Genomic DNA, 27,361 nt, shown 5'->3' on the forward strand with positions numbered 1-27,361 from the left:
TCCTTCAAGTGTTCTTCACAAGATTGATTCTCTAGGCCCTTCACCAGCTTCGTTGCCCTCCTCTGTACTCGCTCCAGCACCTCGATGTCTCTCTTGAATTGAGGTGCCCAGAACTGGACACAAAACTCCAGGTGTGGCCTCACTAGTGCTGAGTAGAGGGGGACAATCACCCCTTGCTTCTGCTGGTCACACTGTTTCTAACACAAGCCAGGATGCCATTGGCTTTCTTGGCCACCTGGGCACACTGCTGGCTCATATTCAGCCTATATCTATATCTATTTTTTGAGCCTCAGGACTAAACCAGGCTCTCTCCCACACAAAATCTGTGGGTTTTGCAATGAAGCTCAGTGGGAAAAGAGTCACCCAGAAGGTGTTATTCCAACCACACCACCACACCTTTTTCGTCCACCATTGTCTGAATTCACTGTGGGAAACAGTGGAAAACTCCATCTTTTGGCACTTTTGTTATAAATTTTGTGCAAAAAAGGACAATGAGACATGCAGCTAATGGACCTTTTGGGGTGTGCTTGGAAAATCTGTCCCAATGCTCTACATGGGATCATAGGGACACCAGTAACCACACCACACACATAAGAGTTACATCTCCTTTTTTTCCCATTTTATTTGTTGAGAGGAAGGGATGACAGTTGGGTTAGACAGTTGAGAAGCTGCTCCCAAAGCCACCGCAGTGCCTCCTCTTCCCTGCAACCTTCTTCTGCAGCTCCTATTTCCCCTTCCAGCCAGCTGGGATGCAGCAGTAGTACTTGCAGTCATAGGAGTGGGACCATACGTCTGCCTTGGAGCACTTGCTGGAGCAGTACCCCACCTTGGGGCAGTGCTTCCTCACCTGCCCATAGCCTGCAAGAGAGGAGAGCGGTTGTGTCCGTGTAGGTGCCTCTGTGCCCCACTGCCATGCCCTCCCACCACCTCCAGGTCTGAGGGTGGCACTGGTCACATCCAGACCCTGCTCCTAGGGAGGTGCTGCTCCATTCTCCCACACATCCACCTCTCCTGCCCAAGCCCAGCCCCAAAGCAGGAAGGGATCCTGAAGAACACAAGCCTGAGAGACTCCTTGTGCATCCCTCTCCCCCCAGCTGGTGACTACAGAGCCCGCTGATGACACTGGTGCAGTTTGGGGAAGAGATGCTCCCAAGGAGAGCAGATTCCTTACCCACACTGATAGGCACCCCAAAAGCAAAGTTCATAAAGATGTTCATAAGTTTCAAAGTTCATTAGATCTGTGCAGTATTGCACCTCTCTTTAACACACAGGTTCAATGTTCTCAGAGCAAAATAGCAAAAACAACGCCAAAGTAATTTCAAAATATTAAGTTTATGTTCCAAAAAAAAAAAATATGGAGGGTTTCATGGGTGTCAGTTCCTGTGCCAACCAGAAATCTGAGCCACATTATTGCAAAGAGATTCAAGTGCCAAGCACTAGGCACCACACTGGGAGACTGTTGGACTAAAATAGTTCAGAAATTATGTCCAGAGTAAATGGACATTGGGCTGGGAAACTTTTGTTCATTAAAGAGGGAAGCAAGAAGCAGAACTGGAGAGACTGCACATTCAAAAGATCTGAAGCTACTTTCAGAACTGGTGTGACACAAAAGGTGGCATCACCTGAGCAGGAAGCCTCCAGCAGGCTGGTGTCTCTGAAAAAGACATCCCGCACTCGCTTGGGACTCCATGGCTAAAGTAATTACATGATGTCCCAGCTCATCTTGACCTAGAAGGTGTGAAAAATATCTAAAACATCCTAAAAGTGACAATTACAGCAAAGTAAGTCTGTCTTTTGATAGGATCTCTATTTTCTAAATACAGGGTCCAGCTCAGCTGCCTGCACACAAATACACAGCCCCATTTTAAACAACCTGCAGTAACAAGTTATCTAAGTGTTTTCAGGAGACCAGCACCCAGCTCCATACCCAAAGGACTTGGCACCTTTATGGGGGCAACAAAATCACAGCCTTTAAAGCCAGTAGAGGTGACATTTGTTCAAGCTGCCTGTCAAGCATGGCCTACTGATCCCTCCATCATTCTGGTTCTCTCACCATTGTCCAGCTCACCTTCTAATGACATTTACCCTCTTACCTGGGACAGCCAAGGAGACCAGGAGGAAGACAGTGAAGACAAGGTAGAGGAACCTCATGGCTGGGGCTCAGCGAGGATCTCAGCGAGGCTGTAGAGAGGAGGGTTGGAGTGAGCCTGAGCTGGATGCTGCTGAGTGGCAAGGCTGGGGATCCTCATATTTATAGTGCCTTTCAGAGCAGAGAGGAGGGTTCTGGGGGAGGTCCTATGCTTGCAGAACCTCTCATGGTTCAACACACAGCACAGCCACTGGCCCCTCCACCCTGCACCTGGGCATTTTGGCAAAATTATGCTCTTCTCAGATCTGGTATCTATACCCGATTCAATGAAAGCCATTGAGTGTGACAGGAGCCAGCAGTGAGTGGATAGAACAGATCTGCTGGGGCAGAGGGACCTGATAGGAAACAAGATCAATATCAAAGAGCCTCAGGTCTTTCTCAACCTTTGGCAGGGATGCAGCTACATGCAATAGAGCCGAGCCACGACCATGATACACTCATAACTCTCCCTCCAATGTCTAGATTTGTTACCATGTGTGGCTGGACAAGCCGAGATGGGCCCTGGTGGGACCAGCCTTGGCTTGGGAAGGACCCAGTGTCCATGTATCGACCACTTGGGAACAAGAAATGCAAAATTCCTCCAATAAAATTAACAAACACTACATTCAGTGCAGTCTGTTTTGTTGTTCCCCCTCTCATCCCACTGCTGGGCAGGAGCACTGGGGCTGAGAACCTTTGCCCAGGAGCCTGGATGAGCCAGGCAGTCGCAGACACATTGATCATCACCTCTTCCTCACAAGTCCTCCTGACAGATCTGTGGTCTCAAGTATGCTTAATTTCTGGGAAAGTGATAGCCTGATCCCTGATGCCAGGGGAGCTCTGGTGCCAACAGGAAGTCATTCAGTGAAATGAAAACTGACTCGATTACTGTGAAGGCCTTTTCCAACCAGAACTGTTCCATGATTCTCTGTGTCAGTCTGCAAGGCAGAGGGATCTCAGTGCTGAGTGGCAGCGTAAGCAGATGGCAAGTGAGTCTGTGATGGCAAACTTACTTTCAGCTTCCAGGGAAGAGGTGCTCCCAAAGAACATTCACATCAGTGTCCAGAGGCAGTCAGAAAGGAAAACTGAGTGTTAGTATTTACTAGACCAGGCCCTGACAAAAATCAGTGTGTCACTAACAGTTTTGAGGGTACTTCATCACAGGAAGGTTTGGGTTGGAAGGGACCTTAAAGATCATTTGGTTCCATCCCCCTGCCACTGGCAGGGACACCTCCCACTAGACCAGGTTGCCCCAAGTCCCAGCCAACCTGGCCTTCAGCACTGCCAGGGATGGGGCAGCCACAGCTTCTCTGGGCAACCTGGGCCAGTGTCTCACCACTCTCACAGCAAAGAATTTCTTCCCAACACCTCATCTCAATCTCCCCTCTTTTATTTTTAAGCCGTTCGCCCTCATCCCATCACTCCCTGCTCTTGTCAAAACTCCGTCCCCAGCTTTCCTACAGCCCCTTCAGGTACTGGGGTGAGTTCAGGTATTTTCTGCTGCATACTATGCATGCTGCTACTCTCCCTGTCTCTGCAAACCTGGAGTAGGACAAGAAGAGGTACAAAAGATGACAGCAGGGATGGTGAAAGCTGGGGACTTATTTTCAGACAGCGGGATGGTTATTCTGTTGAGACTCTCACTCCAGGAGGAGACAAGTAGGTGGGGACATGTGACAGCAGTGTAAAACCTGTAATTGGCCTAACAAAGAGAACCACAGAATCACAGAATATTAGGGGTTGGAAGGGACCTCCAAAGATCATCAAGTCCAACCCCCCTAGCAGAGCAGGACCAAAAAACCACACACAACGAGGGCAGATCACTCAGAAAAGCATCCAGACAAGTCTTGAAGTCTCCAGAGAAGAAGATTCCGCAACCTCTCTGGGGAGCCTGTTCCAGTGAGAGAGAACCATGGGTTTACATTCGTTATAACCAGAGAAGCAAGAGACAACAAACAAAAGTATGATGCACTGAACAAAGAAAGTTTTCTTCCACACTGCACACAAGGGGACGGTGCAGCTCATTGACATGGATACTGTGGAGGAAGAAACTGTAAAAGTGTTCAGAAAACAAGTTGGTCTAACTTTGAAGTTTGCTCTGCTCTAAGCAGCTGGCTGGATCAGATGATCTCCAGAGCTCCCTTATACCCTGGATTATTCTGTACTTCCATGAAATCCATAAAATCCACTGAGGGGCATTCAGCACAATGACATGGATCCTCATTCAATTCAATAACCCCAACACCTCAGACTGCTGTAATCAAAGGGATTTCCAGTCTGTATGTTCTTCCACTCTTCTGACCATCAGCTATTTGCTGCTGTCCAGCTGAAGACACTGGGCTAGATGGGTCCCTGCTATAGCCTCGTTTGCTCTCCTTGCAACCCTAAATCACTCCTCTCAGAAAGTTCTCAAGCTTCTTTGGAAATACCATCAATAACTGTCCTCCACCACATCATTTCCTCTCCTTCAAGACACCATTTTCCATCCCACTAGAACCACTATCCTATATACAACACGGAACTGTCACCACCACAGTTTCAGCCCACTGTTTCTCACCTGGATCACCCTAGTCATATACTGTTCCCTTCCTATGTTCTCTTTACTCCAGATTTGTGGAGCATCATTGCTCCAAATTTTTTTCCCCCACCGTCATGATATCAGTTCTTCCAGGCTTTTTATACAGATTGTATTGTCTTTGTTGCTTAACCATCTCAGCTCTAGGCTCTCTCCAACTATCCCACCTCATCTTGAAGTATGGTGGCCTATGCAGCAAACAGAACACTGCCTGAAACTCTAGTGGTTTGGAGTAATAAATGGATTAAGTGCCTGACAAGTGATAAGCCTGTTTTGTTGGGGGCTTTTTGGTGTTTGTTTTTTTGTTTGTTTGTTTTTAAATAATGATTTCTGCCTTTTCTATAACAGGACATTGTACTATTATGAGTACCTTGTTGCCCACTGCTCTCCCACAACTCTTCTGCAGAACAGCTGCCTGTCAGATATTGCTTATTCCACCTTCTCCACCAATTGCTTCTGTCTATAGCAAAAAAAAATAAATTATGTTGATTTCTAGTATCATCCAACATCTTGTAGTCTCCTTCAACCTGCTGTTTGCAAATTCACTAAGCACAATCTTTATTCCATTATGCAATTTTTTAATGAAGACTCTAGATAGTACAGGAATCAGAACAACCTTCTGAAATGTCCTTCTACCATCACCATGGTAACTGGAAATTTATTAACTTCTGTACATAAACCATTTTTCCTCCATTTCCTTTAGGCCATGATCAATACTGAAAAAATAAGAACAGAATTGAGACAGAACACCCAGCCAAATGACTGTGATGAAAATGTCTTAGACCACCAAATCTGGGGGAGAAACTTGAGGGACTTTTGACAAGGCCATGTCATGATGGGACGAGGGGAAATGGCTTCAAACTGAAGAGGGGAGATGGAGATGAGATGTTAGGAAGAAACTCTTTGCTGTGAGGGTGGTGAGGCACTGGCCCAGGTTGCCCAGAGAAGCTGTGGCTGCCCCATCCCTGGCAGTGTTGAAGGCCAGGTTGGATGGGGCTTGGAGCAACCTGGTCTAGTGGGAGGTGTCCCTGCCCATGACAGGAGGTTGGACCTAGAGGATCTTTAAGGTCCCTTCCAATACAAACCATTCTGTCATCCTGTTCTATTGTTCTGTGGACCTCACTGCCAGTGCCCTGGTCAGGAATGGATACACCTGAAAACTACTCCCCATGATGGATCTGATGCCTCAGTATTGTCCATTGTGTCCGGGCCTCTCAGACAGTGCCCAGAGCTTATCAGATGGGCACCCAGGCTCAATCCCTTCAGCTCTGGGGAACAGCTCCGTGAGTCCCGGCAGCCGGATCTAGGGGAGGGGGAAATTGTCCCTACATGTCCGGGTTGGTGAAGGCAGCCAGCAAGCACTGAGAAGAAGCCCATTGGAGCATGGACGTGGCTGCCAGGTGCCTTTGTGAGAAGGACTAGCAGGTCAGGGTGACATTGCACAAGTTGACAAGCAAACAACACCTCTTTGGAGAAGGGTTTGCTCAAGTTTCTCCTTTCTGTGGGTGGCAGGAGTCTACCTCTAAGCACCAATGTCTCTATCTTTGTTTTTGATGGGTATTTTTCTTTGTTCCCAGCACACCCAGCTGTTCACTGGCCTCCAGACATGAGCATTTTGTCCACTGTTTTTTTTTTCTCCATGCTCATCCAGGTAACACAGCAGCTAGGAAACTAGAGAGGACAGAGAGAGCTGGAAAGTCAAAATCAGGAATTAACACCTTCAGAGTCCTCTTGTCTGAGCAAGTTGCAGTGGGACAATTTTGAATGCAGTCTCCAATGCCCATAAATTTTGCCCCAAAATGTTCAGATTGGTGAAGAGTAAACTGGAAAAAGACTCATTCCAATATCTCACCTGTCATTTGTTTACTCCCTTTCCTGCTTTCTCTATTCCTTCTCTCTTACTTGTGTCTCCCCCCAATTATTTGCCACAGGTTCATACCCTCCCAGCCCCCTCCTTCAAGCTTTGCTTTTTCCCTTCGCTCTTCTTTTTCTTGTTTCCCATGAACACTAGAGGGAAATAACTTTGCTCATTTCTGCAATTAACCATTCATAACCTTTTTAAATTTAATAATTCAATTTACTGGAAAGTTGAAGGAAAAGGAGTAATTACTCTTATACGAAGCATCTTTTTTTTTCTTGACAAACAACTGTGGGTTGTTTTCTTTTTTCAGATGCAGAGTTTATTTTGTAGCTACTGAATGTGTGTGTTGCTATAAATGTTCAACAGGGAATCCCTCACTCAAGCTATTTCCATTTGAATGCAAACAAACACCACTACTTGTTTCTAATGTTGGCCCAGCATCCAGAGCTGCAGACTTTATGTGGATTCATCTTTTCTGGATGCAAAACCAACAGCTATAATTTCCTCCTTTGAGTTGAGGCACAAGGACCCAAAAGGATGAGTCTGGAGGAGTTAACTGTTGTGTGAGAGAAACCACTCTGCACCATGGAAGAAACAGCAGAGGTGGAGAAAAGCCAGCAGAGGAGAGGAAGAATATTTTATGTTTCTTCACAAAAACATATTTTTTCACTGTATTTTTGAAGTGGATGTGATCTAGCCTTGATGGAATTTTTAAATTTTTTTTTTTTTTGAAAGTCTAGAATCATTAGCCCCCAGGCAGACCTGTGACCTTGTGCAGATGTTTTTGTGAGGCTTATTTCTTTCCAAATTTTCCCGGCAAGAGCAGTGACCTCTGTGATCCTTGTGTGATCCTGCCTCTGTACGAGTAAAGTAAACATTTTAAGAAGTGGTAAAAAGAAATGTGCAGTCTCTCATCATGAATATGAATCTGGGCTTATTTTTTCTTTTCCATTACCTTGCAATTACCAGTTTTTATGAATATTTCCCAAAATGCTCAGCAGTGAACAGAGATTGGGTCTAGCCTACTTCAGTGTGTCAGGTACTGAAGATTTCCAGTGTGCAGCAGTGGTAATTGCCACATTAATTAGACTCATCTGATACTGCTAATGAGGTGCTCCAGGAAAGGCAGATGGAATGGATGCAGTTGTAGAAACTGGGTACCTTGACTGCTATTTAAATCTAAAGATAATTCATCTAGAAAATTAAATCATGATGGTCTCTGCTGGTTTAAGCTAGACCTCTTGTTTATCACCTGTAATAAATGATGCTGGGCACATTTTCAAGGGGGAAGGAGGACAATAAGAAAACTACCCTAACCCATCCCATCCTATCCCCTGGTATCTTCATGCCTTTCAAGGGTATCCTACGAGCTATCTGTGAAACTTTTCTGTTGTAAATTTTCATACAAGCAGATAAATGTCCTCACTTAGTTCTTGTAACAAGATATGGTTTCTCATGGTGCCCAGAGGACCTTCCTTTTCCACTGCTCTTGGTTCATTTCATCCAGAAGTGGGAAAGACAATGGGATGAATTACTCAGATAGTGAGATAGCAAAAGGAACTGGGATCTCTTATCTCTCCTGGCTCTTTACAGTTGAAAATTTGAAACCGAGTCCTTGGCGTGTGTAAGTCAGCTCAACCTCATGCTGGGCAGCAAGGAGATGTCAAAATGATAACTGTGCTGAGGACTCCAGAGCTGTACTCACCAGAGCAGAGTATAGGGGCAGAATCACCTCCCTGGCCCTGCTGGCCACACTTCTTTTGATGCAGCCCAGGACACAACTGGCTCTCTGGGCTCCAGCACACACTGGTGGCTCATGTCCAGCTTCTCATCCACTACCCACCCCCAAGTCCTTCTCCTCAGGACTGCTCTCCAGCCATTCTCCCCCCAGCCTGTATTTGTGCCTGGGGTTGCTCCAACCCAGGTGCAGGACCCTGCACTTGGCCTTGTTGAGCTTCATGAGATTGGCATTGGATCACCTCTCCAGCCTGTCGAGGTTCATCTGGATGGCCTCCCTTCCCTCTAGAGTGTCAAAAAAGAAGATCAGAGGGCTGGAGCATCTGTGCTATGAAGACAGGCTGAGAGAGTTGGAGCTTTTCAGCCTGGAGAAGAGAAGGCTCCAAGGAGACCTTAGAGCACCTTCCAGGACCTGATGGGCCTACAGGAAAGATGAGGAAGGGCTTTTCACCAGAGAGGGCAGTGACAGGATGAGGAGTAACGGTTTTCAACCGAGAGAGGGGAGATTTATGTTAGACATCAAGAGGAAATTCTTCACCATGAGGGTAGGAAGGCACTGGAATAGGTTGCCTAAGGAGGCTGTGGAAGCCGCCTGCCTTGATGTGTTCAAGGCCAGGTTGGATGAGGCTTGTGCAGCCTGGTCTGGTGTGAGGTGTCCCTGCTCATAGCAGGGAGGTTGGAACCTGATGGTCTTTACGGTCCCTTTCAACTTTAACAATTCTATGATCCTATGACTGGAGTACAGCACTGCTTAAGTTAATTTAAGAGTATGGGCAAACTCCAGGGTAGCTCAAGACCACAATGTCTCTGAGTTTTAAGGAAAGAAAGAGGAGTATATTTAATCAGATCTTCTGGACTTCACAAGCCATGGAGTTGCACCTTCAGTGAAAATTTTCCCTGGCTAAGAGTATTGGGTCTTGAGTTGAAGACCTCAAGGAAATTAACACATGATCACTCACACTATTAATTGCTCTTACTCTTCAGAACTAAGCTTTCTTTCTCAGTTTATTCTGTTTAACTAAGAAGCAGCATCAGGAGGTTATGCCTCCCTCTGTTCAGTTAAACAGCTGCATTTATAAATTGGTATGTTTTCCCTGTGAAGATACTTGTACCCTCAACTGAATCACTCCCCAGTGCAAAGCTTTGATAAGGCACATTGATTCAGCTCCTTATCTTGCCTCAAGGTGACATTTCCTCCATTTCACTATATCAATCCACCCCCTTTTTCAAAAACATGTTCTTTCTAGTAGCATCACCAACCACAAACAGTCACATGTGAGTCAGCAGGGTATCCTTGCAGCAGTGAAGGCCAACTGCATACCAGACTGTATCAGCAAAAGCAGGGCCAGCAGCTCTGCTTTGTCTCTGATCTTACAGCTAAAGAAGCTTTGACTCTGCTTCAGCACTGTTGGCGAGTTACAGCACAGCTTGACTTTTTTGCCAGTTCTCACTTTGTGTCCTTTTTGATTTCTGAAATGACAAGTCATTGCTCTAAACTTATCCCACTCCCTACAACAGGGAGGGGAACAAAAGGCATTTCAGCTTCTGGGAGCATGTCTGACCCTACTGGGCTACCCTGTCTCTAGTCCCTTTGTCAGATATAAGCATTGGTACCCTGGCCATTTATTCATTCATTCATTATTAACTGGAACCATTAATTGGATTCTAAAGGAAAGGATTTTCGCTTCTGAACATCCAACAGAGAGAACATTTATTCCCATGCTGAGCACCTTTTTTCCCATGCTGAGCCCCTTTTTTTGCCTGATGAGCAATGCTTCCATCATAGCCTTAAGCTACTAGACACTCAGCCTAGAGAACCTTAATTCAGCCTGTTCAAATTTGATCTTAAATCATAGAATCACAGAATGGTTTGGGTTGGAAGCAACTTTAAAGATCATCTAGTTCCAGACCCCCTGCCATGGACAGGGACACCTCCCACTAGACCAGGTTGCTTCAAGCCCCATCCAACCTGGCCTTCAACACTTCAGGGAGGGGCAGTCAGAACTTCCCTGGGAAACCAGTTCTAGTGCCTCACCACCCTCACAGCTAAGAATTTCTTCATAATAGCTCATCTCAGTCTCACCTTTTTCAGATGGAAACTGCTTCTGCTTGTCCTATCACTCCATGTCCTTGTAAAAAGTCTCTTCACACCTTTCCTGTAGCCCCTTCAGATACTGGAAGGTGCTCTAAGGTATTCCCAGCGCCTTCTCTTCTCCAGGCTGAACAACCCCGAATCTCTCAGCCTGTCTCCTTCCTTCCTTCCTTCCTTCCTTCCTTCCTTCCTTCCTTCCTTCCTTCCTTCCTTCCTTCCTTCCTTCCTTCCTTCCTTCCTTCCTTCCTTCCTTCCTTCCTTCCTTCCTTCCTTCCTTCCTTCCTTCCTTCCTTCCTTCCTGCCTTCCTTCCTTCCTTCCTTCCTTCCTTCCTTCCTTCCTTCCTTCCTTCCTTCCTTCCTTCCTGCCTGCCTGCCTGCCTGCCTGCCTGCCTGCCTTCCTTCCTTGCCTGCCTGCCTTCCTGCCTTCCTGCCTTCCTGCCTTCCTTCCTGCCTTCCTGCCTTCCTGCCTTCCTTCCTTCCTTCCTTCCTTCCTTCCTTCCTTCCTTCCTTCCTTCCTTCCTTCCTTCCTTCCTTCCTTCCTTCCTTCCTTCCTTCCTTCCTTCCTTCCTTCCTTCCTTCCTTCCTTCCTTCCTTCCTTCCTTCCCTCCTCGATGATCTTTAAGGTTTCTTCCAACAAAAAGCAGTCTGGGAGTCTATGATATTAGGATTTTTCTCCCTCTGCACTCAGTGATCATGGGGCCCCCTCAAATGTTAAATTGCATCCAGAGCAATATTTGCAACAGAATCCATTATTCCACCTAACAAATCAGGTCATGGCACATCATCACATGAAATATTTATCAGACCCCTAAGTTGATACTTCTTCAGATTTCTATAGGTTTTGAGTCTAAGGAAAAGGTTGGGGTTTTCTCCTGACAATTTCTGAAAAAGCCAAATGCAGATGATATCAGATATCCTACCCTTCCCACATGGATGGTAACGACCGCTGAGGAAAGTTCTGGGGACAATTTGTACCCAAGCAATTGTTCTCACTCACTCAGAATAATTGCACACAACTTTGGCATCGAGCTGTCTGTGAGTTTCAGATGACCAGCCCTAAAGATACTCTTAGAGTGCAGAGTCTTGTGGGCTTGTCTTTGCTGAGAGCCTGAATAATACCATGACAGGAAAGGATTTTCCCAAAGTGAAGAAAATACAAACTCGAAATTCCCTTTTCATTGTCCAGACATTTCCCAGGCTGACAAATGAAAACTTAATTCAGATAAAAAAACTTGAGATGGAAAAGACAAAGAGTTTTGTAAAAAATGTTAGATTTCTGGACACAATGCACTGTCCCATGACTCTTTATGAGAACATGGAAAATCTTCAACAGAAACTAGCTATTTTCTGCAAAAAAATAAAATAAAAAAGAATATTCTGCTAAAAATAATATATTAGGGAAATTTAGATCCAAAGAACACTTGTGTCTGCAGGATCAGGATTGGGTACATGTGCCTGCTCCATCGCATCCTGCCAGGCTGTCTCCTCCTGCAGTCTGACTTCAGATGTGCCCACTCACCCTCTGGTTGCCAGATTCCCAGTTCAACATTCTCCTGTGGTTTCAGGAGAGCTAACTGGGAAGCTCTCCCATACCTGCAAATTCCCTCTTCTCAGCTCCCAAGAATCATTGAATTATTTTGGTTGGAAAAGACCTCTAAGATCATAAAGTCCAACCATTAACCCAGCACTGCCAAATCCACCACTAAACCATGTCCCTCAGCACCACATCTACATGTCTGTTAAATGCTTCCAGGGATGGGGACTCCACTGCCCTGGGCAGATTGTACCAGGGCCTGATAACCCTTTCAGTGAAGAAGTTTATTCTAGTATCTAATCTAAACCTCCCCTGGCACAGCTTCCAGACATTTCCTCTTGTCCTATCATTTTTTACTTGGGAGAAAAGACCAACCCCACCAAGCTCCAACCTCCTTTCAGGCAGTTGTAGAGAGTGAGAAGGTCTCCCCTCAGCCTCCTTTTCTCCAGGCTGAACACCCCCAGTTCCCTCAGCTGCTCCTCATCACACTTGTGCTCCAGACCCTTCACCAGCCCTGTTGCCCTTCATTAAACTCACTCCAGCACCTCAATGTCCTTCTTGTTGTGAAGGGCCCAAAACTGACCCTAGGATTCCAGATGTGGCCTCACCAGCGCTGAGCACAGGGCCACGATCACCTCCCTTCTCCTGCTGGCCACACTATTCCTGATACAAGCCAGGATGCTGGTGGTCTTCTTGGCCACCTGGGCACACTGCTGGCTCATATTCAGCCAGCTGTCAATACACACTCCCAGGTCCTTTTCTGCAGGGCTCTTTCCAGCTACTCTTCCCCAAGCCTGGAGTGCTCTTCCAGCCTGGGGTTGTTGTGGCCCAAGAGCAGGAGGTGACACTTCTCTCAAAAGAGAATGAACCTAATCTGTGGGCAACCATCTATACCAGACAGGCTTTAGTGAAGAAGCAGGAAGGGAAGCTGTGTGCTCAGACATACTGACAGATATTAAGTGGAAAACAACAGATAAATCAGCTTCAGCTGACTCTCCTGCCATCGTAACAAATTTCATATAAATAGAATAATTTATCTGGTGCTTTATGGGAGGGTTTTGTTTTCTGCCTCTTTCTTTTCCAGACCTCTGGCTACATCCACACCAGTAAATGAAACGGTGCTAGGGCCAGGCTAAGACCTAAAATACAGCACAGCCCCTGGAACACTGTTGGTCTGGGCAAACTGGCTCCTAGGCAGAGCTCAAGAGTAAGCACTGGGACTGACACCCAGCCACCCACCCACTGTGGATCCCTTTTTAGGCAGCCAGGAGATCTGAATATCCTGCATATGGCTTGGCCATGCCAGCTGGCCACATGGCTGCCTTGGATTTATCCCTTCAGGTGTGGTTACTGCCATCCTGGATGATTTTCAGCCACAAACATCCTTTACTTTGCCTCTGCTGCTCTTTCACTTCTCTTCCTAGGAAGATACCAGTGGGTAAAGCAGCTGGGTGTCTGGATAAGAAGATCACAATCTATTTTAGGAATGAAAACAAGCAAATAGAGAGCCCAAAAAATACTAGTGCTCATCCAAAAGGCAAACGGTCATGGGACTGTAGCATATGGAGGGTGATTCTCTGCTATTCTGCAGCCAATTACTTCTTGGATTTCACAGGCAAAACCCTGCTGATATGAGTATGTGTCGTGGAGGAGAGCTTGCTTGTTGAAAACCCTAAAATCATGATAACTGCCTCTGATCTAGGAGATGTTGTCTCACCGAGGAATCCAGACCAACTAAGTGCAACCAGAGAGAGGAACTTCCCCTGCTCAGGATCTGCCCTGTGCCCTGGGGTCCTTCAGGGAGATGCAGGAAGAGTGGCCAGAGACCTGAATGGTTCCTCATCCTGCTCTCCAGACAGGAAAGGAAGAGTAAGCAGCTCCTAGAAAAGCTCAAACTGAAGAAGGAAGCACACGGGGGGTGGAAGCTAGGGCAGGTATCCTGGGAGGATTACAGAGAGGGTGTCTGAGCAGCCAGGGATCAGGTGAGGAGAGCCAAATCCCTGCTAGTATTAAATCTTGCCAGGGATGTTAAGAGCAAAAACAAATGCTTCTTTAGGTATGTTTGGGAGAAAAGGACATCCAAGGAGAGTGTAGGCCCTCTCCTGAAGGAAATGGGAGAGGTAGCAACACAGGATATTGAGAAGACTGAGGTCCTCAATGACTTCTTTGCTTCAGTCTTCTCTGGCAAGTGCTCCAGCCTCAACACAAAGGCCACAGAAGGTGAAAGCAGGAACTGAGAGAATGAATTACCCCCACTGTAGGTGTAGAGCAGGTTCATGACCATCTAAAGAACCTGAAGGTGCATAAATCTGTGGGATTCACCCACAGGTCCTGAGGGAGCTGGCAGATGCAGTTCCTAAGCCTCTGTCCATCATACTTGAGAGGTCATGGCAGTCTGCTGAGGTTCCTGCTGGTTGGAAAAATGATTCTGTGATTCTGTGTGGGAAGAGCCCCTTCTGCTGAGGCCAAACAAGCCTCTTTGCAAACCTCTTCAAGACACGTTACGGGGTAGAAGGAAGCAGATGGCTGGGTGCTTAGGGGTCTGGCAGGAGGAATCTCTGGGCATTTGGCAGAGAGTCCTGATTTAGCTGCATTTCCTTCTGGTTGGACACTTTCTAGATGTGCATGCTGCTTCTGATTGCTAGGGAGGCTGTTTCTTAGGAAACTTTCTCAGAGCAACTAAAGCTTATGGTACCTGGCAGCTGGTGAGCCCCAATTAACTCGTTATCTGCTGGAGCACATCCAGAAAAGGACAACGGATCTCAGGGAGGGTCTGGAGCACAAGTCTTATAGGGAGCATCTGAGGGAACTGGGGGTGTTCAGCCTGGAGAAAAGAAGCCTGAGGGGACGGGGAGATGTTCTTGCTTTCTACAACTCCCTGGAAAGAGTTTGGAGAGAGGGGGCAGTTGGTCTCTTCTCTCAAGTAACAAACAACCAATAAAGAGGAAACGGCCTCAAGATGTGCCAGGGGAGGTTAGATTGGATATTAGGAGAAATTGCTTCACAGAAAGAGCTGTCAGGCCCTGGCCCAGGCTGCCCAGGGCAGTGGTGGAGTCCCCAGCCCTGGAGGGATTTCCAAGCCGTGTAGCTGTGGTGCTGAGGGACATGGTTTAGCAGTGGACTTGGCAGTGCTGGGTTAATGGTTGGACTTGATGATCTTAAAGGTGTTTTCAAATCAAAATGATTCTGTGATTCTGTAAAAAAATGCATCCTCACAAATACCTGCACAAGTTCTCTCTCACACAGGCAAGTCTCTACCCCCTGACACGAGGCTGTATTAAGAATGGTGGTGTGCACAGCCCAGCCTCTGCTGGAGCTTTGGGAAGGCAGAACAGGACAATTTGTGCAGGACAAACAAAAAATTGTGTCAGGTTGGTGGGGTTTTATTGCGCAAGAGACACGTTGTACTCTTCACAATGTCCTGTACACCTTCTGTTCTTCAGAAGACTCTAAGAACATTCACCGACTGTTACCAGGGCTGCCCCGTGCCAGGCAGCACTGAAATGCAGCACAGGAAAGGAGCGTGCCCCAAACATTACTGATCCTTATTTTACAGGAGGGAAAATGAGTCCAAAAGAGCAGGATGACACTCACTGCAATATTCAGATGTTCCACTGGAAGAGTTGAGGTTTGAGCCAAGTTTTCTGGAGTGCAAGTCGTCTGGCTCTGCCACACAGCAGTTTGCTTTCCCTAAAGCACACAGCAAAAGGCAGCAGAGAAACCCACCAGAGGGCCAGTCACCCCTCTTTTCAGTCTCATTTCTAAAGCACCTCTGGCTCCTTTTAGTCAGTGTAGTATCTGATATGCTCTCCATTTGGGGAATGTATTTAGTGCTTTTTTTTCCCTCTGAGCTGGGAGAGAGATGTTCTACTTGCACACATCACCTGGGGCTTGCAGAGTCATCAGGGCTAATGAGGGGGAAGTGCTAGGTTTGTAATTAGTTGTGGGGTGTGCAGCCACTGCCCAAATTTTCCTTTCCCCCCCTTCATGGAGGCAGCCATGACATTTCCCTGCTGCCCATGGGGCTGAAGCTTTTGCTTTCCTTTCTGGTCACTCTTCAGCTGAGTGTGCCCCATCCCTGGAAACATTCAAAGTCAGGTTGGATGGAGCTCTGAGCAACCTGAGCTAGTTGAAGATGTCACTACTTACTGCAGTGGGATTGGACTAGGCGACCTTTAGAGGGCCTTTCTAACACAAAGCAGTCTAAGATCCTGTTGAGGATGCTCTTAATAAACGTAACTCCCCACAGCACTGCCAGTGAGATGGAGGCCACCCCACAGAGAAAGCAGCTGTTGCTCAGTCTGTGGGGCCTGGTGGTCCTCTGTGGGGATGGGGGCTGTGGGGGCCATGGGGACAGAGGAGGTGAACACGGAGAGTCTGGGCAGAGTCTCCTAGGAGATCCAGGATGGTTAATGCCTATAAGCTGATTGCAAGGGAGATGTATGGCGATTTCAGACACCTCTCCTGAAGCTGAGGATACCCCCAAAACACCAGCCCTCCCTCTGCTATTGCAGAGGAATCTCCAGAACTGCTGTGCATGGTGAGGGGCAGGGAAGCAGAATCACAGAATCCTAGAATGGTTTGGGTTAGAAGGGACCTTAAAGATCACCTAGTCCCAACCCCCCTGCACGGGCAGGGACACCTTCCACTACACCATCTTGCTCCAAGTCCCAATCCAACCTGGCCTGGAACCCTTCCAGGGATGGGGCAGCCACAGCTGCTCTGGGCAGTCTGGGCCAGTGTCTCACCACCCTCCCAGCAAATAATGTGTTCCTTATATCTAGCCTAAATATCCCCTTTTTTCAGTTTTAAACCACCACCCCTGGTCCTATAGATACTGACCTTGGTAAAAAGTTTGTTTCCTTCTCTCTCAAAGGCCCCCTTTCTGTGTGAAAAAGCTGCTCTAAGGTCTCCCCGGAGCTTTCTCTTCTCCAGGCTGCACAACCTCAACCCTTCAGCCAGGATAAACTGCACAGGTGAGCAGCAGCCCTTTCACAGTCCTGCTTATCCTCTGAAGGTGGGGGTTCATGTTTAGCTCCAGATTCGTACCAAAAGGTTCCCAGTCTGCCCAGTAAGATGCAGAGAGGATCAGTCCTGTGCTGCTTCCAGCCCATCTCAGCACTGGACTGGAAGCTGCAGCGTAGACATGGTTTTATTTTAATTTCCATGCCCTGTTATCTCTAGACCTGGGAGAGAATCCCCTTCTCTTTTGGAAGGGTTGGTGATGTGGATCATTGCCACTGCTGTAAGGGGAGAATTAATCTTCCTTATCATGAATCTTTGCATATATCTAGGAGAAAAAAACATGTCATTCGTTAGACTTTCCAGATAATTCTCAGGTACTGAAATCACCTGAGCTGCCAGCGTGAATAAGACACCCAGCTAACAGCCTGGACAAATTCAGAACGAAGTCACCACCAGAGGTGAGCCTCAGAATTCGGGTCACTCTGTCTGAAGAGCAGCGCAGCCCTTCTCAGGTGCAGCTGCCCGGCACGGGCTGTCACCACCTGCCCGGACACCTCCAGCCGCCTCCCTCCTGCAGGGACTCAGCGCCCTTGAACTTGCACCACCCAAACAACCACGGGCGGGACTGGTCCCCGACAGCTCTTCACCTCCTTCCAAGGGAGCCCCGGCACTGCCCCATGACCCGGGTTATCACGCTTCGCTCTTCTCCGGAGCCGCATCGGGGCCCGCCCCGCGGGCATCACCGCCGGCCCCGCACCCTCCCGCGGCGTCCGGCGGCCGCTGCTGGGCAGGCGGCAGGAACCGGGAAGAGCCTCCTCGGGTGTCCGGCTCTGCTGTCACCGCCGGGAGCCCTGGAGCCCGCTCCTGCCGGGAAGCGCGGGGTGAAGGGGTGGGGGGGTGGGGGGGGCGGCCCTTCCCAGCCCCGCCGGCGCTCCCAGGGGAAACGCGGGATTGCGGCGCTACCCGCCTCCAGCGGCGTGCGGAACGGGGCGAGCTCGGGGGCTGCTCGCGGGCCACCCCAGGCCAGGACGGCTCCGGAGAGACCTTGGAGACCACCCAGTCCCAACCCCTCCTGCACGGGCAGGGACACCTCCCAGGGACCAGGCTGCTCCCAGCCCCATCCAGCCCGGCCTGGAACCCTTCCAGGGATGGGGCAGCCGCAGCTTCCCCGGGCAGCCTGGGCCGGGCTCTCCCCACCCGCACAGCGAAGACTTTCCCCCCCATCCTCATCCTCATCCTCATCCTCGTCCCCGTCCCCGTCCCCGTCCCAGCCCCGCCCGCCTCCTGCTGGCCCCGCCCACCTCCCCGCTCCCCATTGGCTGCCCCTGCCCCGGAGGCCCCGCCCCCCTTCCCTCCCTCTCAGGCCCCGCCCACCCCGCCGGAACGGGCCGTGCCGCGGGCGCGAGCTCCGTGCGGCCGCGCCGCTTCCGGGGAGGGGCGGGGCGGGGATTGGGCCAGGCGGGTCACGTGAGCGCCCGGCATCCGGGGCCGAGCCGCCATCCATCCCCCCCGGTCCCGCTCCGGTCCCGCTCCGGGGCCGCTCCGGTCCCGCTCCGCCGGGTGTCTGCGGGGGCCCGGGGCGGCCGCTGCCGCCGGGCCCGCCCTGCCCGCCCCCTCCGGCGCTCCCCGCCGGGCCCCGCGCGCCTCGTTCCCCTCCGTCCGGGGGGGGGGCGACGGCTGCGGCCTGTCCCGGGAGCCAGGACCGCATCCTGCGCTGGCCGCTCCAGGCCCGCCCGGCTCCGGGAGGCCGTCCCCGGGCCCTCCCGCAGCTCCCTCCCCGCTCCCTGCCGCACAGGCCCCCCCGGGCCCGCTCCGGTGCTCCCCATGGAGTTCGCGGAGCTGATCAAGACCCCCCGCGCGGACAAGGCCGTCCTGCACCGCCCGTCCCACCCGGCCGTGGAGGGCACCCTCTGCCTGACCGGCCACCACCTCATCTTTTCTTCGCGCCGCCAGAACGACGCGGAGGAGCTGTGGCTGCTGCACTCCAACATCGACTCCCTGGAGAAGCGGTAGGCCTCCTCCGGGCCCCGCCGGCCCGCCCCGCGTCGCGCCTCACGGGCTGAGGGCTGCCCGTCCAGGCTGGCCTGCACCTCGGGTCTCTCACCTCCAGGCCTGGGGAGGAGGCAGGCCAGACAGGGGGAGCACAGGGAACGCAGGTTCTCTGTCTGTTTGGGTATTGACATCTGCATCTTAGATTTTGGGGGGTGTCTTTTCATATGTAGAGTAGGAAATTTTACGTTTAAAGACCTTTATAAACTGCTTGAAAGAGTCCACGAAGATGCTGAAGGGAGTGGAACATCTCCCTGATGAGGAAAGGCTGAGGGAGCTGGGTCTCTTTAGCTTGGAGAAGAGGAGGCTGAGGGGTGACCTCATCAATGTTTACAAATATGTAAGGGATGAGTGTCAGGGAGATGGAGTTAAGCTTTTTTCAGTGATGACCAGTGATAGGACAAAGGGTGATGGATGCAAACTGGAGTGTAGGAGGTTCCATATAAATATCAGAAGAAACTTCTTTCCTGTGAGAGTGACAGAGCACTGGAACAGGCTGCCCAGAGAGGTTGTGGAGTCTCCTTCTCTGGAGACATTCAAAACCTGCCTGGGCACATTCCTGTGTGATGTGCTCTGGGTGACCCTGCTCTGGCAGGGGGGTTGGACTAGATGATCTTTCGAGGTCCCTTCCAACCCCTAAAATTCTGTGATTCTGTGATAAGGGAGGAGTCTTTACATGGAGACAGAAGCCGAGGTGCTGGTGAAGTGATTTGCCCTGGGTCACCCCAGAAGTCGGATGGCAGGAGTGAGTTCTGGACTCTCTCAGCCCCAGATCAGTCTCCTGCTGCTTGACACCATCATCCCCACACCCCTCCAACTGCTCCTGGGAATCGATAACATTGTAACAGCATAATTCCTGTGGGAATGATGTGGTAAAGCTGAGCTGTAGCTGCAGCTCTCTGTTTTATTCCTGTCCATCCCCTTTTTTTGCAGGGACTTCAGAGATGAATCATCTTACCATCACTTCTCTCTGCTTTACATCTGCTGTTGCCCCATCACTCTTTTGTTATTGAGAGTCAGTCCCATCATTGTCTCCTGCTTCCTCATTTTGGTCCTTTTTTCAGTTTGCTCATGATATTTTAATTTTTCAGTATATTTTTTTGCTAATGACAAAGTCAGCCCTCTCTTTTCCTTACCTTTTGAAGCAACCTGGAAGAACCGATTTCCTTTCTGCCAGCAAGACTGGCTAAATCAAGCAGCAGAGATTAGAAATGCCAGATTGCCTCAGAATCTGAGAACTGGTGAACTACTGGATGCTGATTAAGTTTCTTCCCACCTTCCTGATTTCTCTGAGTGTTTCTGAGGAATTCTGCGTCTTGGCCTGTGGGTGGAGAGGAACAGAGTGGTGGAAACCTGAGGAAATCTGTTCCCATCTAGTACTGCTCAGTCATTGGGATGGTTTGGCCTTGTCCTCCATCCTGCTGGTACTAAAGTAGCCATAGCTGCCCTTTGGAAATTACTATGGACAAGCTTTGTTTTGTATGGGTTTTTAAAACTTGTTTTAATCTTAATTGCAATTACATTGTAAGTTAATACCAAATGAGCAAGGAACATAAACTGTGGTGAGGGAGTAGCCTGTTCCTAGCTCAGTGCATGATTTGTAGTAGAGTTATATGTCTACAAATCTATTGATGTCTGTGGACTGCAGCCCTTATTGCCAGCCAGAGTTTCTAGAAGGTCTCTGGAGTGGATATCTCCCTCCCTGGGAGTAGCTTTGTGTGAATGTAACTGCAAGAAAACTACTGTATAAAAGGGGAAGAGTTTATTCTTAGTGCTGGAGAGAATGGAATAACAAGGCTCTTACACCAGTATAGGTTGTAGCAAGGTCCAGTTTGGCACCGATTCAGGTTATTAGTTCACAACAAGTGTGAGATTGTGCCAGGTTCATAGAATCAAGCATGGTTAAGGTTGAAAGGGACCTTAGAGATCATCAGGTTCCAACCTCCCTGCTATGAGCAGGGATGCCTCACACTAGACCAGGCTACACAAACCTCATCCAACCTGGCCTTGAACACCTCCAAGGAGGGGGCTTTCAAAACCTCCCTAGGCAACCTATTCCATTATCTTACTACCCTCATGGTGAATCATTTCTTCCTCATGTCTAGCCTAAATCTCCGCCCTTTCAGTTTAAAACAATTACCCCTTGTCATATCAATGCCCTCTCTGGTGAAAAGCCCCTCCCCAGCTTTCCTGTAGCCCTTTCAGGTACTGGAAATCTCATTAAATCTCTTCATAAAATCTCTTCTCCCACTCCCACGTTAGAAGTATCTTTTGTACAAAGCTGTGCTTTCTCTAGTTGTCAGATGGTTCCCAAACTGCTTTTTAAATGTTCGTAGCTTTTGAAGCAACTTAAACATGACCTGTAGGGTTTGTTGAGAAGTGGAACAGTCTGTTGTGCTTTTGCTTGGAGGAAACCCAGCCTGGTGATGTGTTGTAGCTGTGCTTTGTTATTACCCTGGAGATCTGTGAAGTGGCCCTGCAGGAAGGACACACGGGGCACAGGCTGGAGCTGCAGAGCTTCTCTGTCAAAATGTCTGCAGTTCAGCCTTTAGCACTATCCAAATTCTAACTGGTTCTGCATGTTTCCTCTTTGTCTGCACAGAAGAAATAGATAATAACCCTTCAGCCATAACACTAATTCTAAAATAAATCGTCAGCACTTTTTGTAGCCTGTAAGGAAGACTGGAGAGGGCGTCTGTGTGCTGTGTTTGTTCTGGAACTTAGAGGTTTTTGTCCAAGTTGATTTGTACTCTGCCACCCAGTGATAAGACCTTAACTTCTCTGAGGTCTGCAGAATGAACGTCTCCATGGGACCACAGGTATCAGAAACCAAACTTTCTTGATAAGACAAAGCCAGACTGTAGTTACTTTAAAAATTCAATTCTATTTAAATGTCTTCAGCAATCCTCAAAGCTTCAACACACTCATGAAACTCAAAACTTGCAGCTGAAGTTTGCATACTACCAGAAAATACCCAAGCATACTTTTTATTTCATGGTTTAAAGCAAGCTGGGAGGAAAGCCTTCTCTCTTCTGTCTTGTAACACTTAGACCTCCACTCACTGCTTTATCACAAGGATGGAATTAAAAGAAAAGAAGCAGAGCACAACTTGCAGACACCGAATAGAGGAGTTTGGTTTGTCTTTTTGGAAAGATGATATAGCAAACACAACTACTAAAGGAATTTTTGTCTTGTAGGCATATGTTGTGGGAAAAACTAGAATGCCTCAGCATGCATTAGAATATGCTGTTCTTATGAGACATTTCTTGCTGTCTTGCTGTAGGTTTGTGGGCTCCTTAGGTACCATCATTATAAAATGCAAGGATCTGCGCATTATCCAGCTGGATATACCTGGGATGGAGGAGTGCTTGAACATTGCTAGCTCCATTGAGGTAAGAATTCATAATGATAAATAACACTTATATTCTCAGATCTTGATCAGACCCAAACCTTCACAGCTTTTTTCCTGGTTACGAAAGTTTTAATTACTGTTCTGGAAGGCATATGAGAATTGTGAGATATTTCCTTTCAATTGGTAAAATATTGTTTAAAAACAAAAACACAAACTACATGTTTTCTTGATCAAATATATTACAACAATATTTGGGAAAATGAAGCTCAACTTCATTATGTTGGAGCATAAGGAGGCAAACCCAAACCAGACTGGATGAGTTTCATGTGTTCAAACAACATCAAGTGATTGAGTTCGAGTCCTGTTGTTCGTAACCAGGTAAATTCCATGTAGGATGTGCCCTATGAGTTATACCTGCTCGGTGTGCATCTTTCTCATCCTGCAGTGCACTGTTACACAGTGTAGCCTGCAGAAATGGTGCTGTTTGTACAGATCCTTAGTTGCTGTTATATTGTCTTGTTATCATCTGCTTTTGTTTGTGCTGCTTTTTTGATGTATCTTAAACCACCTTGCAGGTAACTTGGTGTTTCAAGCTTAATGGCTGGGTGTTTTTGGGTGGCTTAGGTTTGCATCACCAATATGAAAGGAAAATTCTATTTGCCTCAAGTTTCTTGGAATAAAATAGCAGTTTGAATGAATTAAGTGGCTGTTTATTTCTCTCTTCCCCCACAGGCACTTTCCACCCTGGATTCTGTCACACTCATGTATCCCTTCTTCTACCGGCCCATGTTTGAAATCGTGGAAGATGGCTGGTGCTCTTTTCTGCCTGACCAGGAATTTGAGCTCCTCTGCTCAGTGGTAAGTTGGATCATAAGGATTTGCACTTGGATATACTTGAGCAAGTAGTTTGTGAAGTATTTCACCCAGTAGTGTCCAGAGTGGAAATCTTAGATGACAAAAATAGCAGTTGTGTGCCTGAGTGAGAAGTGAATGCTGCTCAAATATTTGCTAATGTAAACATCAGGCATTTCTGTTTATGTGCTAAATATTCCTATTCAGCATTTTTTATCTTCTACTAATGGAGTTTTGAGGCCTGTTTAATCATTGCCTGAGGGGACACGAAGGTAGGAAATGTTGTCCTTTGAGTGTGGCCCTCCTTATTGTATGAGCAAATTTAAAATTGCAGAGGGTTTCTTAACTCTCTAGGAAGATGGCAGTAGATAAAGATGCCAAATTTGAAACATTCTTCACTCTAATCCACATTGGGGAAATCCTGGGAGTCTTCAGACAGCAGGGAATTTTCAGTCATATTCCTCCAGGTGCCATGAGCACATGTTGGTAGTATTTTGGTACCTGGAGGGCAGGAATTGTTCTTGTGGCATTGCCTGTGGTATCTGTTATCCAAACTTCATTTTAGGGTGCTGCATTTGATACAGTGGGAGCTGTCTCAGTTGCAGGATCCTACTTGTTTTAATGGTGCCTTGGGTTAGCATCTTTGTGTTCCCAGTCTTGATTTCACAAAAAAGAAATGCACTTGCTGCATCATCTTAGGTTTCTGAGACCACATCCATTAGTGCAGCATTAAGGACATGGATTTCTTTAATTTTGTCTGCAGCATTGATCACTTCCTGTTTATGACTAATAACTGAGTAATATAATTTGCTTGACCAGATTCATGTGATGAAATCACTGGAAAACTAAAGGAGTTCAGGGATCTTCCTATTTTTATCTCCTAATTGGAGTACTCTCACATGTTCCATCTTCATCCACTGTCAAAAGACACACAAACTGACCTGTTATAATAACTAGCCCCCCAGTTTTGGTTTTAATTTCAGCTGGGGAAGTCAAAGATGTGATCAGAGCGTCCTCCTGTTTGGAGGTAAATCAGCAGGTGTTTTCCCAACTCAGCAGAGGAAGCCTGCATGCATTTCAATGAGAATTTAAAGGCCAGCATCTGAAGTGCTATCTGGTGAGGAGGGAGGAGTTGTGAGAGCAGGATTGAAGGCAGCAGAAGGAAATCCCTCAAAGCTCAATGAATGATGGCAGGAGATGGTTGTTCTTCTGTTCATGTTTTGCTTTCTACGTGTAGTTGAAATCCTTTTGAGATTTCAGAAATCCAGTCACTTTTGATGGTTTATTTACCAGCATGCAGGTGCTAACATGGATCCATTGATATGCTGTTGTTTTTTTTTTTCCTTTTGGAGGTTTAAAAGTGCACTGCTACCTTATTTGTGGATCTCTTGGCTTTCTGAGCATATGTTCCTTGGAAGGCTTGCATTTAAAAACCTAATTACTTTAAAGCTTTACACTTCAAGGGCAATAACTAATTTATTTAAAATCTGCACATGTACCAGCTGTTGATTAATTCATGGCTTTTAACCCAAAACTTCAGATGTACCTAATTTTTAATGGTGGCAAAAGCCACGTGCAGATGATTTACACTTCCTGAACAACACAAAAATACTGTTGCCCAAAATTCCTTGTCCTGTAATTAAACTTTCTTATGTGACAGACTAAAACAAGTAATGACATAGTGGAGAAAAAAAAAATAGATCAGCCAAATAAGTGGCATTCTGAAGGTTACCTCCCTCTCCACTAAACCATCCATCTGGCTTTGTTATGCCTTGCCTACCCCAATATGATAACAACTTGTCAAAAACTGCATTTCACCCACACTGCAGCTCTAGTGGTGTTTTCATTCCACGTTTGTCTGCTACAGGAGAGTTGTTTTAAAGCTCTGACACATTCTATAATGGCAAAGTAAAACTAGGAAAGTTAAGATTTTTGAAAAGTTAGATAACATTTTTAAAAAATCAGCTAATATATGATGGTATTATTCTGTATAATAAATAATGTACATGTTTATCTTTGTTTGTGTTGTGCCAAAGGTGTTTTTCTCCCAACATTCATACCCCCTGCATGTTGCTCCAATCTGAATGTGTCATCCAGCACTGCCCCTGGAATTTGCTATCAAACACTCAAGCAACTGCTGGCCCAGCTCCAAGGTTAGGGAGCCTGCCATACTGTCACAACATTCTTGGACATTTAGTTCATGGAGGTGTTAAAGGAAGAACTGTCAAGGCAAACAACATGATTTGATCTAAAGAAATTGCAGGAATTAAGTTGCTGTGGGCTGTTACATGCTGATAGCTGGTACCATGTGTGCTACCTGTTTGTTTTCTTGGGAATAACCTACAGCCCAGATCAGCAGGGCTTTTGACAAGTGTCTTTCCATGAACTGCTCTTCTGATAAGTCCAACGTGTCAACAGGAGTAGTTTAGCTGAGAATTAAGTCATATGAAGAAATCAACTCAATGTTTCATTAAATGTCACAGTAAAAACTCCACAGTGCCTGCAGGCTCCAAGTTATTGCACTGTGAGATGAGACTTTAAAAACAGAAATATATGAATGGAGTAAAAAGCTTCACAGGATAGGTAAAGTTTACTCATCCAGCTTTTGGTTGTGTGTGTTGTGTTTTTTGCTTGAAGTACACTACAGCTGGGTTGGTTGCAGATATGCCAGGTGAAATCAAAGGATATTAGGGGTAGGAAGGGACCTTCAAAGATCGAGTCCAACCCCCCCTGCCAGAGCAGGACAAAAACAAAAAACCGCACACCAACTAGGGTAGATCACTCAGGCATCCAGATAGGTCTTGAAAATCTCCAAAGAAGAAGACTCTACAACCTCTCTGGGGAGCCTGTTCCAGTGCTCTGTCACCCTCACATTAAAGAATTTCTTCCTCATGTTGAGGTGGAACTTCCTGCCCCTCGTCCTGTCCCAGAGCACAAGTGAAAAGAGGTTGTCCCTGCCTTCTTGACACTCAGCCCTCATGTATTTATTAGACATTAATTAGATCCCCCCTCTCAGTCTTCTCTCTAGACTGAAAAGGCCCAGGTCTCTCAGCCTTTGCTTGTAAGGCAAGTGTTCCAATCCTTCAATCATCATCGTAGCCAGTGTGTGAATATGTGTGAAAATTCATATTCTTCTCTGTGCTACTGCCTAACCAGTGAGTGGCTGAATGGAATTAGAGTATACACATTATGCAAAATATTTCAGATTTTTCTGAAGTCAGAGAAGAGCTAATAGGTCAGGGGAAAGAGATTTCTCTTCTTGCAACTTACACAACTACAGGATAAGGCAAACTCTAAGAGGAAACTGAATTTCCAGAGTTAAGTGAAGTGTCTCTGAGAAATTTGTACACTAAAAGTATTATTGATATTAAGAGATTTCATGCAACAAAACTCACTTTCTTCTTTCTCTTCTTTATTTCTTTTCCATTTTGTAGGAAAGAATTCAGGGTTCTGGACAGTTCAGCCATGCTTTATCTGCTGTCCCAGAGGTTCTTAAAAAAGCTGAGTTTTCTGGCTTTGGGCTGAGTTTACAATGGTGTGGGTAACCATGTTTTGCTCTTCTCAGACAAGCATCAATCTTTGCCTGCATCTGTTGTTATGCTTCTTGTCCATGCACAATCTGTTATTAACAGGGCTTGTTGCCTTTTGCCTGTTCCTTGGGAATGACCCCTGTCATTGCTGCTTTGCAGGATCCTTCAAGGTCCTAGTTGGTTTCTTGACATTTAAGGCTTATTAGTAGAGCTTGATTTGTTTCACACTGTATAGAAAACAGTTTCTCTTAGCAGTTACTAAGTTTTAGGAGGAAGGATAACTTGTTTTAGCCTTTCAGTAACATTTGAAAATCAGTATCTTTAAGCAAGTAACAGCACAAGGAAAGTAGAAATGTAAGAGTTTTTCTTGTGTTTAAGAAAATATTTCTTATTTATTTATTTATTTATTTGGAGTGCTCACCTCCCCTCTGCTCACCTCCCATCCTTCACTGCTTCTAGCTTTAACTAGAATTAACTTTTCCCCATTCTCTAAAGTACAGATTTCTTGCTGGCAGAAATAAATGTTAACTTTGTACTTGGGTTTCATACAGTGTATCAGGTGATGTCTGAAGATGAGGTCCATGTCTTCCCTTTCCCTGCAGTCCTTACTCCTTCCTGTGTCTGCAGCTGCTGCTGCACATAGTTGAATTGATGTTCCTTTGCTCTTCCAGTTAGTAATGGCAATT

At 47.1% G+C, this 27,361-nt stretch overlaps 3 protein-coding genes and 1 long non-coding RNA gene across 10 annotated transcripts in view; 2 read left to right on the forward strand and 2 right to left on the reverse strand.

The window, feature by feature from the left end:
• LOC127382597 (gallinacin-13-like) overlaps positions 1–27,361 on the reverse strand; it is a 592,294-nt gene that overhangs the window by 233,915 nt on the left and 331,018 nt on the right. The window lies entirely within an intron of this gene.
• The window catches only part of LOC127382606 (uncharacterized), a 156,291-nt gene that overhangs the window by 69,919 nt on the left and 59,011 nt on the right, over positions 1–27,361 (forward strand). The gene's annotated exons all lie outside the window — the stretch shown is intronic.
• LOC127382596 (cygnin-like) lies at positions 709–2,163 on the reverse strand. The gene is made up of 2 exons (XM_051614425.1): positions 2,094–2,163; positions 709–858 (listed from the first exon to the last, which is right to left on the reverse strand). The coding sequence occupies exons 1-2, from the start codon at positions 2,149–2,151 to the stop codon at positions 725–727; spliced, it is 192 nt and encodes a 63-aa protein (XP_051470385.1). The 5' UTR covers positions 2,152–2,163; the 3' UTR covers positions 709–724.
• MTMR9 (myotubularin related protein 9) overlaps positions 18,394–27,361 on the forward strand; it is a 32,590-nt gene continuing 23,622 nt past the window's right edge. For all 6 annotated transcript variants that reach the window (XR_007888994.1, XR_007888996.1, XR_007888995.1 and 3 more), the window contains exons 1-3: positions 18,394–18,901; positions 22,225–22,333; positions 23,026–23,151. Coding sequence is in view for 3 of the 6 variants with exons in the window: in XM_051614384.1 (XP_051470344.1) it covers positions 18,717–18,901; positions 22,225–22,333; positions 23,026–23,151 (420 nt within the window). In the remaining 3 variants the exon portion in view is untranslated. The remainder of the gene's footprint in view (positions 18,902–22,224; positions 22,334–23,025; positions 23,152–27,361) is intronic.

The sequence above is a fragment of the Apus apus genome, chromosome 3 (assembly GCF_020740795.1).
Source record: "Apus apus isolate bApuApu2 chromosome 3, bApuApu2.pri.cur, whole genome shotgun sequence".
NCBI classification, from domain to species: Eukaryota; Metazoa; Chordata; class Aves; order Apodiformes; family Apodidae; genus Apus; species Apus apus.